This window comes from Rattus norvegicus, chromosome 5 (assembly GCF_021556685.1).
Source record: "Rattus norvegicus strain SHRSP/BbbUtx chromosome 5, alternate assembly SHRSP_T2T, whole genome shotgun sequence".
NCBI classification, from domain to species: Eukaryota; Metazoa; Chordata; class Mammalia; order Rodentia; family Muridae; genus Rattus; species Rattus norvegicus.
The window spans coordinates 136,674,631-136,690,968 of NC_141538.1; the positions used below are offsets into that span (position 1 = coordinate 136,674,631).

Genomic DNA, 16,338 nt, shown 5'->3' on the forward strand with positions numbered 1-16,338 from the left:
TCTTGGTTAGAGTCCTAGACTAGTCTAAAGCTTGACTTGATCTAATCTACTCACCCTTTAGAACTTTCTTTGCTCCAGGGCAAAACGCCCCCAAGTATGGCACCTAGCATACCTCTTAAGATCAGGAGAGAACAGTATCTCTGATGATCCCATTTTACATGAAAAGAGACTGAGGCCCAGTTGTAAAAGTATAGAGTCTGGGTTAGCCTTTGGGCAGGCAGGCAGAGGACCCAGGGTACCTGGAGAAGACAGGCTTTAGTGCTTACCTAAACCTGTCCCATCACCTCTAATTAGTACAGAGGGCTGGCAGGCCCCAGAGGCAGAGGCCTGCCTGCCTGCCATGGTGTCCCAAAGGGGGCTCAGTTCCAAAGTGCACACTGCAAGCCCACAGCACTGCTAATTAATGCTGAGAGATGCGATCATTTCTAATTAGCTCACTAATCCTTTTCTGCAGCCCTCCTGTCATGGAAGCAGGAAGGGGTCAAAGTAAGAGATTCTTTCCCTTTTGCCACTCCCAGAATGCAGCAGGATAAGTGATGGCCACTCTAAGACCAGACTGATGGTGGAAAGGTTAGGGAGATTGTCAAGGAGGGGAAGGTTTGCTATTGAGGGGCCAGGAAGAACGTTCTCAGGTTATGGTGACCCTGAAGGGTCAGGGGAGGGAAACACAGGTGAGAGTCTGTTTGCTAAAGGTTAGAGGTCTCCTGGTGGTAGTCTAAGAGCCAGTACCTCAGAGAGGCTCACTTACACCTATATCTTGAAGCAGTGGTTGTCTTCCTACATCGTAACAGATGAAGAGACCTTACCAAGGAACATGTCTAAGTACTCCACAGGTATCAAAGGCAAGACAAGAAATCAGGCCTGACTCTACAATCTAGGACGCCCCCTTGTACCCAGAGCCTGCCCACCTCAGCCTTATTGCTGAGACCAATTCCATGAGTCTGCTAGGGCTCCAGCCTTTTGCCTGATGAGGATCTGAGGTGGGAGGTTTCTCTAAGTGCAGGACAGCAGTCCTAGAAAGAGCCAAACCAAAGGGGAGCTTACCAGGCCACAAGAACTGCCCATGAACGTTTAGAGCCTAGGTCTGGAGTCTAACTCATCTCTACAATTCCTGTGTTTCACTATAGATGTGGGACTATATTCTGGGCCCTTTGTTCATACAGATGCAGATCCCTGCCTTGCTTGGAATTTCAGGCAGGCTTGACACTGCCGAGCTAGGGACAAAGAAAGCATGCAAGACATAAGAAAGGCACTGGGGGAGGCTCCATGAAGTTTCTGGAAATGCAGTGTGGAGTAGTGTGCCAACAAAGGTCTCCTACAGTCTCACCTAGTCTCAAGGTATCTCTTTGGTAAGAGCCTGGTTTGTAAAACTCGGTAACTGAATCGGGGCATGGTGGGTCAATGCCCGTGATCCTACAACTCAGGAGGCTGAGACTTCAGGATCGCTTATAAGTTCCAGGCTAGCCTGGGCTACATGGGGGTGGGGGTGGGGTAGCACTCATCTCAAAACAAAACAAGACAAGAAGATTTTTGAGCATGGTACTGCCAGATGTTGCCCTTGCCCAGGACACCTAGGTCAGCACAGGAATTCTCGCAGCGCCAGAAAACTATCCAGATGGGCTGGGTTTCATGTGGAAAGTCCTAGGCCAGCAGGGCAGCCTTGGCTCTACCCTCGCCGTTCTTGTAAGCCCTGAACAAGCTTCCTTGAGTGTGGTAGGGAGTTCAGTTCAGTCCCTAAAGCTGTCTCTACGTCAAAGTATTTGATATGGCGGCAGCAGCAAAGGTTTTAGGGATAATCAAACTTTAATCATGGCCACTACACTAATTTGGTGGTATGAAACACATGATTTCAACTACCAGAGCCTCAGTTTCCTTATTAATAAAACGTGTAGTATTTTCCTCTCAGAGGTGCTGGGACTGGCCCTACAATGAGTACTCTTCTCTTTTTCACACTGGGATAAGCCTGGAGGTGGCAATCAAATGGTAAGGGCTGGGGATCTTAAACGTCCACGCTCTTACTCACCAGCTGGCCCAGAGACCCTAAAGCCCTTTACAGCGAACCCCAACTTACACCACACCTCAGTCAGCACAAAAAGCTGGACCATTCAATTGTGTTCAGCAAACAGGAATGCTCCAGAGGTTTGAATCCAAAAAGGGGGACCGCCAGGTAGTGCATACGCGGTCTGCTTTCAGAAAAGGCCTCTAAGAGCTGTCGAGCCCACGCTGATCACCTTTGTGAAATGTGGGCCGACTGATAACTCAAAGAGCTCTGGGACGAGTTAGTTCTGTTGCCGTGGGAACTCCAGATCTCATTGCATTGTCAAGTCTCAGCAGAGAGGCTGCATTCACACTACTGGGCACTGATTAAAAACTAGAAGAAAAACATTCTCAGCGCCCTGCCGACTTGTATAGTGAGGTCCCAGCAGTCTGCAAATTCAAAGCTGAGCTCCCGAGTGGAATTGTGTAGCTTGTTCCTCATTCTCCGACACTTATTGTCCCCCAGGGTTCTTTCGGACCTTTAGAAAGACTTGGGCACGAGCTGAGTACCGTAACCCTCCATTAGACAGACGGGGAAACTGAGGGCGGCAGCCTTGGTTTGCACTCTCAGACGTGGTGACTGCAAGAAGTCAGTTGGCCCGATGATGAAGAGACCCAGGCAAGCCAGGAGCTGCGGGCAGTGGAGGAGGGAGGAGGCCGGGGGTGGGGCGGAGGGAGGGGCCGGACCGGACTCACCATTCAGTCGGGTTTGCCGGTTGGCTCGCACTCGCAAGAAGGTCTGGGAGAAAATCCCCGGCAGATGCAAAAAATAGAGAACAGAGCGTCACACGCGGCCTGGAGTCCCGGTCCGTACCCTAGTACCCGACCCTCATCCAGGCCCGCCCCGCCCCAAACAGCCCGTAAACAAACCTACTTCCTCCCTCCCGCCGGCCTCCCTGCTCCGCCGGCCGCTCCGGGCCCTCGGCATAGCCGCCCGGGCTGCTCTAACGGGAGCCCGAGGCCGCCGCGCGGTGCCGCCCCAGCCCCAGCTTCCGGCGCTCTGGGCCCCGTAGCAGCCCGGCCGGCAAGGGCGGCGATGCCGGCGGATTCCCCCCGGCTGCCCGGCGGCGGCGGCACTTCAGCTCCCAGCAGCGGCGGCGGCCATGTTGGCCTTGATCACGTGATCCGTCGCCGTAACGCGCTGGAGGTGAAAGTTCACGGGGTGGGAGGTGGGGGGTGGGCAGACCCGGGCTAGGAAATTGCGGCTTGCAAAGGGGTTAACTACCTGCTGGGGCCGCCCCCCTCCGGCCCCTCCCACAGCCCCTAAGGACTCTCCGCCCCAGCCTGGGCCGCCCACTGGTGCTTCCCACCACACCATGCTCCTTCGGCCCCTGAGATCGGCCCAGGCTCCTGCATTAAGTGCACGGGCCTAGGGCAGCACCTCCAAAGGGATGCTTTTCCAGGGAGAGAGCATAGCAATTCCCGGTCATCTGCGGGGCCTATCTCCGCCAATGCCCAACCGGAAGATTTCCTCACACCCCTAGCCCAGCTCAGGATACCCTTCATTTCCTTGCCTGCAGGCCATTCCTGGAGTTCCCATAAACATCACGTGCCCATAAGGCTAACAGCGATCCAGACTAGGCGCCTTCCTCGTGGGTTCTCAGTATCACCTGTTGAGGTGTACTCCAGCGGTTCCCTTAATAGCATTCATCCCTCACACTGAATCTTCTAGATCTTGGGAATCAACCTTTAGATATTCAAATTTTTCTTGTCTGCACCTTGGGTCTATCTCATATACAACCTGAAGCTTTGCCTCCTGTAAGATTGCATCCACCTCTTCGCTTGTGTAAATTTGCGTTGGTGGGCTGACCACTTCGGAGTTGGAGTTGGTAAGGCTCATCTGGGCAAACCCAGAGCCCAGAATGTCTCCTAGCTATAGGAAGACATCCCCCAGGATTTCTTCAGTGACTACCTTGTTTTCAAACGTTTTGTTTATATTAACTCTCAATTGCAGGTGTTTTGCTGCTCATTTCTTGACCTCCAAGGTCTCTCCCTAAAACCAGTCCTCCTCACTTCACACCTGATCTTTCTTTCTTGCAAAATTAACGTTTCTTTTTCTTTCACTCTTTCAAGGATTTACCACAGAAAAACTGCAACTTGACCCACGTGCTGTGCCCTGCCCTGGCCATTTATCCAGTCTGTTGTACCACACCTATCCATCCTTTGTGTCTCCCCCACCCCACAACCCCCCAACAGCCACGTAAAGCTACTTAGAGATCTTTTGAACACTGTGCTCTGGTTCAGATATCACTGCTTGCTGCTGTGCATCTGTCAGACTCCGGCAAGGCTCCATTTTTTCCTACCCCATTACTGGATTTGTTGTCTCTTGAGTTTTCTCAGAAAGCTCCTTAACTTTTTTCGGATCATGTGTATTTTCACTATTTAAATTTTCTTTTCTTGGAAGACAGTTCACCTCTGTCTAGTCACCAAACATAGGTTTAGCATGACAGAGATAGCAGGATAGCAGGTGTGAGGCAAGCCCTAGGCCAACAAAGAGCTGGGGAATTGCTAGAGCTGGAACACAGAGTGTCCCTAAAAGGCTGGTGTATTAAAGGCTTGCTCTCTGGCTTAGTTCTCTTGGGAGGGCGGTAGAACCTGGAAGAGGTAGGGCTTAGTGAGACGGCTTCTGTGTCATCACAGACTCAAAGCAACTAGGCCAACCCAGAGCCAAAATAAACTGATCACTTCGGGGATGTGTTACAATAATGGAAATCTGGATTAACCCAGGAACAATCTAGCATATGGGACATACAGCTTCTGTTTCAAATTTTAACTTGTTTCGCACATGTTATATTATTAGGAAAGTCTGGAGACCAAGAGTTGTAGCTTGGAGAGTTGCCATGGGTAAAGTAGCATCTTGGTTGAAGTGGGTTAGATAGTCAGCAGGGGTTAAATGAATAGGGATCCAAACCAGAAACCAATGCCCTCTGCCTAGTTCAGTGATTTTTCGTTTTTCCAGTGTTAGGGACTAAACCAAAGTGGAGCCTTGAATATGCTAAGCAAATGCTCTACTACTGAACCACACGGCCGTCACCTTTCATTATTTCAGCTTGAAGCAGGGCCTATGTAAGTTGAACCTTGAACCTGAGCCCAACCTGGCTTCAGCTTGCGACCTGTCCCATTTCAGCCTCCTGGGTAGTTGGTAATGCCCAGCTGTCAGTGATTTCTAAAGTCCAGCATATTGGCAGAAAAGAACAGGAGATGCCTAGCTAGCATCCAGCTTCATGTCCTGCCAATTTCACTTTCCAAAAACATATCCAAGGGAATGGTTGGCTTTAATCCTGGGAGCATATTCCTTTTCAATGAAGCTGGAGAGATGGCTCAGTGGTTAAGAGCACTGACTGCCCTTCCAGAGGTCCTGAGTTTGATTCCCAGCAACCACATGGTGGCTCACAACCATCTGTAATGGGATCTGATGCCCTCTTCTGGTGTGTCTGAAGTATGTGCAACAGTGTACTCACATACATAAAATAAATAAATCTTTAAGAAAAAAGAAAATAAAAATTCAAAGAAATTATTTTTTTAAAAAAAGAAAGAAACTGAACTCTCACAGGTCCCTCAACATACTATCTCTTGTGCTCTTAACGCACAGTATGGCATTTATCTAGAACACTTTTACACACAGTATGGCCTTTATCTAGAATATCTTTTCTCTCTTGTTCTCTAAGAGGAATGTCTACGCTTTCCTGGAACCCAGGTCGGCATTATCTTCTCCGCTGGAGTTGTGTGATTTCCCTTTTACAGTGCTTGGAAACTTACGAATTCTGTTTCATCACATTTAGACTCAGCCATAATGAAGGCAAGGACACTGGTCTGGATAGGAGTGGAACCACATAAACACTGGAGCAAAGGAAGGCTAAGACAAGGTCTTTGCTTTGGAGGAACTCCAAGTCTAGTTAAGAGTCTGATTCCCTGTGAGAGATTAAATGTGATCGCTGTTCTTTGTGGGTTTGCTCCAGAACAGCATTTCCCCACCTCCCTTACTGACTTTGGGTCTGGCTTTGCCCAGTAGATAGTGATGGAATTGATGCTGTGTAACTTCCAGATTCTGGTTTCAAGAAGCCTTGCAGCACTGGCCCCTGTTTTAGTGGGATACTTAGAGCATCTGCTAAGACTAGAAGGTGAGAGGTGGCTCAGTAGCCAGAATGGTTGCCTAGCATGCATGAGATTCAAATCCCATTGTCCCCCTGTTTCAAAGAAAGAGAGGGAGGGGGAGGGGGAATGTAATGTGGACAGGGCAGGAAACAGGGGCGGTATAACTGTGAATATGTGAGGCCAGTTCTGAATGAGCAGCATAAGTGAAGGAATGGCTAGTCAGGCATGGCTTTACACCCTATCCCAGACACACATGCACATCCTACACATCCTGCACACCCACTATTGCTACATTATTTACAGTAACAAGAAATCAAATCAGCCTAGATGTCCGTCAACAAGAATAGTTAATGAGGAGCTGGAGGGATGGCCCAGCACTTAGAAGGAACTGTTTTTGCAGAGGATCCAAGCTAATCCCCAGTACCCAAGTGGTGGCTCACAACCATCTATAACTCCAGTTCCAGGGGATCTGACTCCCTCTTTTGACCTCTGAGGACATGAGGTATTCACACGATGCACACATGAATATAAAGGCAAAAGCACTCATATACATAAAGATAAATCTAAACAAATGCAGGGCTGGAGAGATGGCTCAGCGGTTAAGAGCACTGACTGCCCTTCTGGAGGTCCTGAGTTCAATTCCCAGCAACCACATGGTGGCTCACAATCATCTGTAATGGGATCTGATGCCCTCTTCTGGTGTGTCTGAAGAGAATGACAGTGATAGGGTACTCACATACATGAAATAAATAAAGCTTAAAAAACTTTAAAGAATGGAAAAATTTAAATGTACTCTATATACACTATTGAAGTGTGTGTGTGTGTAGGCCAAAGATCAATGTTGAGTCTTTCTTCTTTTCTTTTTTTTTTTTCTCTTTTTTTTTTTTTTTTTTTTTTTGGAGCTGGGGACCGAACCCAGGGCCTTGCACTTGCTAGGTAAATGCTCTACCACTGAGCTAAATCCCCAACCTCTGAGTCTTTCTTCTAGATCTCCACTTTATTTTTGGTCTCTCATGAACCTGGAAGTTTATCTCTGGTAGCTGGCAGGTAAGGAAGACCTCGGGATCCTCCTGCTTCTGCCCCCCAAGCCCTGGAGCTATAGGTACCAGTCCGTGCTGTCTGGCTTTCTGTGATGGTGCTGAGAATCTAAACTCGGTCCTCGAGTTTACACGGTGAACTCTCTACTCAGTCAGTCATGTCTCCAGCCCTGAACAATGGAATTTTATGCAGTTTGTAAAGAAAAATGAAATAATGACATTTGCAGGCAAATGGGTGGGTCTGGAAGGCATTATATGTGTATATGGTACACTTTAATTTTCCATTCTTTAAAACTATTTTAGATTTGTTTATCTTCATGTATATGAGTGGTTTTGCCTTCGTATGTGTATGTGCACCATGTGAATACCTGGTGTCCTCAGAGGTCAGAACAGGGAGTCAGAAGCCCTGGAACTGGAGTTACAGAAAGGAGGCTATGGGGCATGGGGTGAAAGGTCATGTCAGGAGGACTGTGGAGAAGACAGGAGGAAAACCAACAAAGCACATTTCATGCGAAATGTCACCATGAAACCAAATACTATATATAATAATTTAAAATTTTTTGAGAGAGAAAAAAGGGAAATATTAATTTGTGCTAAGTCAATAAATTTTGGGGCAGAATATTGTATATTAGTATGTAATGGACACATATCTGAGCAGGTGATCACAGTAAAGGGTAACTGTGCTGAAACATGGGGCACAAAGGGTGAGAGGAGCTAGGTGATCTGGGAAGACTTCTCGGAGGAGACACTGTCTCAGTAGGATATTGATGGACAAATAGAAGTTAGTGGGGCAAATGATTCCTGTCCAAAGTGGCCTGTGTAAAGAGACAGAGAAGAGGGCGTGCTCAGAGTATGGGTAGCTTTACTTCAGTAGGACAAGACCAAGGCATTGTGGGAGGGAGTCCACAAGTGGAAGCTGGGATTACACATCAGACCCAAATAAAGAGTGCCTTGGCGCCATGAAAGAGGCTTGGACTTCAGCTTATGAACTGCTTAATCTGGTTTGTCAGCCAAGAAGGCACTGGGAAACCCTTGAGTTCAGGAGGCGGAGGCAAAAGGGCTGCATGGAGTGTGAAGCCAGCTTGAGTTATCGGATGAGACTCTGTACCAACCTTCCCCATGCCCCAAAAAACCAAAACTACTCTGAAATGTTTGTATATCGTACCACTTAGCTATGAAACTAACACTTGGGAGGCAGAGGCAGGAGGACCACCGTGAGTTTGGGGACGGACTGGGCATCATGGTGAGAAGAGAACCTGTCTCTGAGTCAGCAAGGCTGTTTAGGGTCTAGAAAGGGGAATTCCGAGGGGTACCCGAATATGCTCTGGAGGATACTACGCTGCAAATAAATACCAGAGAGGAAGTGTGGGCTTTCCTCATGTTCCACAGAGAACAGAAGAAACACAACTTTGAGGATAGGAATGGCCTCAGGAAGTTGAGCCAGTTTCTGCTTCGTGGCCCTTCCCCATCAGGTGTTCAGGCTGCTGAGAGCACAGGGCGGCGGGGGGGGGGGGGGGGGGGAACAGGTCTCTGAGGGCAGGGCTCTCCTTGCCTCTCCTTTGGAAGGGAGCTCTGTGGGACAGGGTTTTGTCACCTTACAAGTCCCTAGAGTCAGTCATGTTTCCACCTCCAACCTGGCTGTCTGATCAGTGCAGTGTTCCAGGGGCTGACTGGGTGTCTCCCTCAAAACAGGGTTCATAGGACTGGAGAGATGGCTCAGCAAAGAATACTACTTCCAGAGGACCCAAGATTGTTCCTAGCACTCATGTCTGTCTTCTCACAACCCCTTGTAACTCCACCTGCAGGAGGTTCGATGTCCTCCCTGGGTACATGCACACACACGTACACACCTTGCACAATTTAAAAACAAACCAGTGTCCACAAATGCATGGATTTCTCCCCAGCCCTGGCACTCTGGGATTTGCATCTTATTGTTTACATATCTTTCATTATTATTCCTTTTTATGTGTATTGGTGTTTTATATACATGTGGTGTGTATGAATATATGTATGCATGTGCCCCACATGTGTGTGGAGCCCACAGAGGCCAGAGGAGGATGTTGAATCCCTTAAGACTGGGATTCTAGATGGTTGGAAGCCCAGGGTCCTCTGGAAATGTAGCTGGTGCTCTTAACCACTGAGCCATCTCTCCAGTCCCTTGGGCTGTGCCTTTTCACTCCATACAGAAGGAGATGCCAGTGGAGGATGGGGTCTAGCTTACTCTGAGACCTAGAAAATTTTGTTTTCTTTTTCTGAATGGTGCTGGATAGATAGATCTTTGCTAAGTGCTCTACCAGTGAGTCACATTTCCAGCCTCCAGCTGTGATTGGCACTCCACTCTGGAAGCCTGGCATCCCAGTGCCAGGCTGTCCTCTGGGAGGGAAGTCTGAGAAGACACCTTTCCTTAGTTCCAGCCTGGATGTCAACAGGGATCCTGGCTGTCCACCCAGGTTATCGGTCCCTACTGTTCTGCCCTTCCACGTGAGGTCAGGGTTCTTTTGCCTCTCAGACAGGGGCTACCTGGGAAACCCCAATGCCACTTAAGCAAATGGTCCCAGGAGCAGGCTCTTGTTCTCTGTCACCTGAGCGGGTTCTCGAAAGCAGGGTTCTCTTTCCCAGACCAAGGCTCCTGGCGGAAGGTCCCTCACCTTTCTACTCAGAGAAACGCCATGTACAGTTACTCTGGTTCCCTTCCTGCTCTGATCTTTTAAGACAGCAGGTTTATTTCCTTCCTACTTGACTACGATCCCCAAAGGCAATATCTGTCTGCTTCTCTCCCTGGGCCTGATCTCAAGGATTGGCAGGAATGAGTGCTTATTTTGGCTCCAGGAATCTGGCTTTTGAGGACAGAAATCTTCAGTGATTCTGGCCTATGCTTTCCAGGCCCTCGTAAGACAAGAATCCCATGAGCTACTCTGCAATAAACAGGATGCTTCAGAGGTGCTCAGACCCAGCAGAACACCAAAGAACCTGGCACCTCACCCTAAAATCCATCTGCTTAATAAGGCCCATTCCCTGACGACTGTTAGTTGAGGGGCACTGGACACAGAAGGCATCAAACACAGCTCCAGCATCTTCAGGAGTTAGCATCACCAACAGGTGTGAATCTCCCACCCGGATGAGGTTACTTCAGCCTCCGGCCACACCCTCCTCACCTGGTATCTGTCTGAGTGGTGCAGGTCCTCGGTGGCAGAGGAGTGTGGGGAAGCGGTTGGAGAGTCTCCTTCCCTCTTGATGGAAGCAGACAACAGGAGGGACTGGAAGAAGAAAACACATGGCCCCAGACCAGGTGAGAGCTGCATTCTGTACCCAGGAGCTCTCAGTCCCCAGGCAGTTTTAGAAGCCAGACAGAAGGAGGCAGGGGGGCAGAGGACTACTCTAAAATCCTGGAGTGACATGGTCAAGCACAGAAGTCCGGTTGTGAGAGAGGATGGGTGGACTTAGGTCTATGTATAGACCCTTGGTCGTTTATTTCGTTTGTGACAGTGTCTCACCCTTAGCCCAGCCTGGCCTGGAACCCCCAGAGATCCTCCTATCACAGCCTCTCACATGCTGAGTTTACAGACGTACACCACAGCACCTGGCTAGACCCTCGCTCCTGCTGAGCTCTCCCTCTGTAAGGAGGGGCTGCTAACCCACTCTCAGGAGATTGAACTGGATGTGCTTTGTTCTTCCTTCAAGAGCGTATACTCTGGGACCCACGTGAAGTACTGGGGGTAAAGCCACATACCTGCCACCTTGCCTGCCCCTAATATAGGCCGATGGCAGCCCCACTATGGAGACAGTAAATTAAATAGTATGTATGAGTTTCCAGCGTAAAGCCGGGGAGGTATGCTGGGTCCATTTAGGCCTGCGCTGTGGTGATGACCCCAGCAAAAACCTCCAGCAAAACTAATCCCCCTCCGTCAATCCCAGATGGCCTCTTCTACATACGCCTGCGGTTTAGATTAATAAACTGTCTACTTTAAATTGTGTGTGAGCACCACGCTTCTAAACACCACACGGCATGTGCAGCCCAAGAGCCAGCTCTTGCCAAGGCCTGTTCAGCTGCAAACAGGGGGGAGGGGGCTCAGAGGCCTAAAAACAATCCATCCCCCCTCCCTTCTTCAGCCTGTAGGGCTCTAAGTCGGAAGCACTCAATTCTCTAGGAGTCCTCCCCAGCCTGAGAACCATGCCAAATCGCCAGTGACAGCCCAAAGAAAGCAATTTGGGGAGGATGGAGCGGTCATTTATCCTTCATCTCTGACTGGACCTTAGGATGTGACCCGAATGTGGTGGCCATGTTGTCCATCCTCGGCAAGGACCTTAGGAAGTGAGGGGGTCTGGTTCCCCAGCTGCGGATGAGCCTGGAGGTCCTGAGGCATCTACAGCCCAGGAGCTGGAGGAGAGAAGCGGTTGCAGAGGGCCTGGGGTGGGATTGGCTCCAAATGGGACTTCTTCACTGACACAAGCCTCATGGGAGGCCTGGGGGGTGGCAAGCCTAGCCAGAAAGACATCAGGCAATGTTCTTTCCCAATTCCAAGGAAGATGTTGGGAAAAGAGAACAGTGTGTCACAGTGTGTGGGGCCCCAACAGTAACAAAGCTTTTCTCTGTCTCTGGCTTTCTCTAGGTTAGAAGCCCTGAGAGGCCTCAGCATTACACCTGGGGCAAGCGGAATAAAAAAAGGTCACTGGCGCTTTTTAAACATGGACCAAAAAGCAGTAAAATGTGTTTTGAAAAAAAAAAATCCTGGCATTAAATCATGACTTTTTGCCTGGCTCTTCGCCTCATTAAAAGTGGCCTTTTGGAAGGTAAAATTATCATTGTAAGCGATAAGATCTTTAAGAAAATAATTCACGGCTTCTTCACCCTTTAATATGATAGCCGCCACCGGCTAATTTTTTTCTTAATGGCAACGAGGCCATCAATCTTGTCTAAGGGCCCCTCGCCCTCTCCTTCTCCTCCCTCCCTCCCTCCCTCCTCCCTGCCTGTCCTCTTAGACTCTCGCTTAGTTTCAACCCTCTGCTTCCTACCTCTCTCATGTGACCCGCTTCCTCCCTAAAGCTGAGGTCAAGGCCAAGGGGAAGGCAGAGACTGCTCAGCTTTGGGGCTTGTATCTGGAAGCGGGTGAGCAGTGGTCCTTTTTTCTGCATCCTGTGATCGGTATGGCAGTGTGAGAGGTTGTAGGAATGTGTCCGTGCTTAAGACTTGCTGGATACACATTCTGACCTCTGGGACACGTGTATGAGGCAGGTATGCATGAGGAGCGCGCCTGCCAGGGTTGGTCCTTAGAACACAAGCGCTTCTGGTTCCTGGGGCCTCAGCCCCACCATTCAGACTCAGGTAGAGGCTGCCCTAGAAGCTTGGTGGTGACCTTCATTACTTCACCATTAGACATGGTAGTCTGGGCCAAGCGAGGCCTGTGTGGCTTCCTGCCTCCTCCGATCCACAGTTGCCTGGTTCCCCATCCTTCTCTCTTCCAGGGCTGCAAAAACCCAGGGTGGGCTGGGCTCTCTGTTCCTCCTTTAGAAGTTAGCTTTAACTTGCAAGTTTTGAAAGAAGGTCAATAGTTTGCCTTCTCTCCCTTTAAAGGCCCAAGGGATGGTTGGCCAAAGTCATGAAGGTGATACTTGTCACTGGTCTTTTCCCAAAATGACCCTCTCAAAGGTCACTTTAGGGCTTTCAAATATATGGGCCCCTTCACACCCCTTTCCCTACTGGGCTGCTGGTGGCCCAGACATTTTGAAAGCATTTTTCCTCAGAGAACTGGAATGTATGGTCTCCTGTGACACCCCTAACTCCCTCACTTTATCTTGATCAAAAGTACAGAGGTCCCTGAGGGGTTCTTGGCATCTGTCCTCATCTCCCCGACACACCCACTCACTAATTCTGTTTCCCCAGGGTTTAACACCTGCTTCTCAGTCACCATGACACACACCAGGGAGTAGTGTGAGGACTTCGGAGAAAGGGGGCAGCCTTATGCAGAGGGAGGAGGCCAGGAATCCAGTGAGCACCTCTTCCTCTCCCTCCTGCTCCTTGTGGGAAGTCATGTCAACGGGCAAAGAGGAGCTACTTCCTCTTCCTCTTTCTCCATATGATCTGCTCGAGCTTCCTTCATGGATGGACCAACATCTTCTCTGGTTCTTTATAAAGTGCACATGTCTGTGCGCGCGCGCGCGCGCGAGCGCGCGCACACACACACACACACACACACACATGCACACACGCACGCACGCACACACACACAGAAAGAGAGAGAGAGAGAGAGAGCGCGCGAGCGAGCTCGCGAGCGCACTGGCTTCTTGCCTTCTGTCTGTATAGAGCTCCACACTCTCTTTCACTGTTTACAGCCCTCCTTCCTCCTTTGAGTCTCCCCAGCCTGAGTGTCCGTGTTGCCCACACCCTGAGCCACTTTTGGCTCTCATCCCTCTCCTACTAGACAAAGTCAGAAAATCTTTTACACAGATGGATGTTGCACCCCCAGTCGCACTCCAACACACCAAGCCGTCCTAGGTACTAGGCTGATGTGCAAACACTGGCAGCAGTGGGATCCATGGGGAGCATCTTCTTCTCAGGAGGAGTCACACCTTGGTAGGCCTACGTTGGAATGGGCAAGAGGGAAAAAATAATTGGCCACCTACCTTGGGGGTGCCCGGAGCCATGGCATCCTTCAGAAGGGAATTTTTGCTGCCAAGAAAGAAAGAGAACAGGGTGACTATTCCACCTGGTGCCCAGGTCTCATGAATGAGGGTAGATTAGCAAGCTAAGCCCAAGAGAAGACATTTGCAAGCACAGTGTAGTCAGCCAGCTCAGTCTAGTTCTGCTCAGTAGACTTAACCCAGTGACCTAGACCTAGCTCAGCTTCCACCAGGTGCCAAGGACCACGCTGGCCCCTGGGAGGGGACACAGGTGCCAGCCAGGCAGAGCATGGGAAGAAAGGGGCTTTACCTAGCTAGAATCAGCCCTGAAGATTCTCTCTGTCCTGGGGCTCCCTCCTCAGCACTCTGTTCTTAGCCTACTCTTAGTTCCTACGGGATCGGGGTGATGGGGCTGACATGACTCAATTCTTCCTCCAACACGCTGCAAACTGTGTTAGGTTAGGAATGATCTCCCCCTGATTCAATTTGTCAGCCCCGGGCCCTCCGGCATCGGGTGGCAGGCAGGAGGGAGCTGGGCCCTGAAATATGGTGGGCAGTTCGGAGCAGGCGGGGGCTGGGGTGGAAGGTGATGGATGGGTTGTGGGGGAGGCAAGGACTGTGTTTAATAACAAAATTGGTATGCAAGGCCACATCCCACGCTAAGCATGAGTGACCCAGAGCCACCGAGTATTACAAATCCCACTAAACAGATGCTGACAATGGAACAAGACGTATCAAATCAGATCCACTTCAGAAACATTAATATCCCTGTTCCTGCCCGGTCCTGCCCGCTGCCTCCACTCTAACCGCTGCATCTGTGCTCTGGCACGTGTGCATCCATGGACGTACATGCACGCACACAAATACATGCATGCAGAAGAGTTGCTGATGCATGCACAGAGGCAGACATAGCTCATTTTCATAGGCTCTCCATACAGACACACATACAATGCACACATGTAGACCACATTCAGACACAAAGCCAGAAAGCATGAAACGACACAGATACATTTAAAACAGAATACACGGGGAGCAGATAAGGACTTAACATATGCATGAGGAATACATGTATATGTGCACAGGCACCCATTAGGCCAAACAGAAACACATGATGTGCAAGCAAAAGCAAATGCAGACATGGTTAAAAGAGTGACTGCCAGTGGGATAAGGGATATGTGCACATCCAGGGGACACTTGGCAATGTCTGAACATACATATACATATATGTATGTATATACATACATACATACATACATACGCACCTAACATAGGCTAGACAAATGTTCAACCAGTAAGCTACATTCTAAGCCCCTAGCGATAGTTTTGATTGATTTCTGATTGTTCAAACTGGGTGTGGAAAGGAGATTGCTAGTGGCATCTAGTGGGTGGATGGTGTTTCACAACCTATACAATCCCAGACAGCCCCCCACAGAGAATTATAGGACCCAACATGTTAATAGCACGGAGGCTGAGAAGCCCTGGTCTCAAGGCACAGACACAGACTATCGTCCTACCAACAGGCACATAGATGCAGGCAGTCACACCCAGAGACTCAGAACCGCATACAGATGCACAGGGCCACAGGGTCACTCCTAGAGACATGGCCATAAAGGCAAATGCACAGCAGCCATGCAGACTGGACGAGGAATCGGTCGTGTACAAAAGCCCACATGAACACGTGCAGAGATAGAGAGACTCCTCTAAAGGCTGCCATACCCAGACACATACACACCTCCTGATGTAGACAGTTAAGGAATCACACACACATGGCAGTGTGCAAAGGCCACCAGTGCCCACGGCACAAGGGCCATGTCTGAGAATCAGAATAGAGCCACAGGTCTGTTCATACAGCAGAAACAGCACAGACTAGAAAGGGCTGCCAGTAAAGGTTCCATCAATTCCAGTGAGTCTGTTAGCAGTCTGTCTACGTCTGGCTCTGATGTAGGCACTGGGTATACGGGGGTTGGGGGGCGCTGAGGTGCCCTCGAGGAGTAACTGGCTTGTGAGTTCATAACTTTTATCATTTCTTAACTTCTTCATTCACTCAGTGAGCAAACATTCTGCCTACAAAGTGAGCTGCCTGTTCTCCACCCTGTCGTCACATTTGACCCTGGGCTAGCTCATGGCTATTATCTATTGGGGCTGTATTAGGTGAGATCAGAAACTGAAGTAATGAAGAATTTATTATATACCCACTGCATACGACAGAGACAGAGGCCTTGCGAATGTAATTTCACCCAAAACTTTACAAAGTTGACGGACAAGACCAAGTGACACCTCTGTGGTCACACAGTCCATAGAGGGTTTGGAGTTCCAGGGTCCTTTGTTCGTTTGGTTTTGTTTATTTAATGCTCCCTCTTGAAAGTAATGTAGGACTCAGGCTCTTTTGCAGAACATTGGATTTCTTTTCTTCTTGCTTGCTGTGCAGCTTTGGGGCAGGGTCTTGCCAATCCTGGACTCATCTCCTTTGCCAGTAAGTAGGATGGGGTCATTTGGGGTCAGGATGTCCAGCCTGTGCTCTGGCAAGCCCATCTTCCCATCCTCCATAGCC

General features: G+C 49.6%; 1 protein-coding gene and 1 long non-coding RNA gene across 25 annotated transcripts in view; both read right to left on the minus strand.

Moving 5' to 3' along the window:
- The window catches only part of LOC148005993 (uncharacterized), a 1,435,680-nt gene that overhangs the window by 1,193,879 nt on the left and 225,463 nt on the right, over positions 1–16,338 (minus strand). The gene's annotated exons all lie outside the window — the stretch shown is intronic.
- The window catches only part of Rnf220 (ring finger protein 220), a 222,030-nt gene that overhangs the window by 14,553 nt on the left and 191,139 nt on the right, over positions 1–16,338 (minus strand). For 7 of the 24 annotated variants that reach the window (NM_001438304.1, NM_001438303.1, NM_001438302.1 and 4 more), the window contains 3 exon segments: positions 2,734–2,776; positions 10,325–10,426; positions 13,791–13,836. In NM_001438304.1, coding sequence (NP_001425233.1) covers positions 2,734–2,776; positions 10,325–10,426; positions 13,791–13,836 — 191 coding nt within the window. 24 annotated transcript variants of the gene reach the window in all.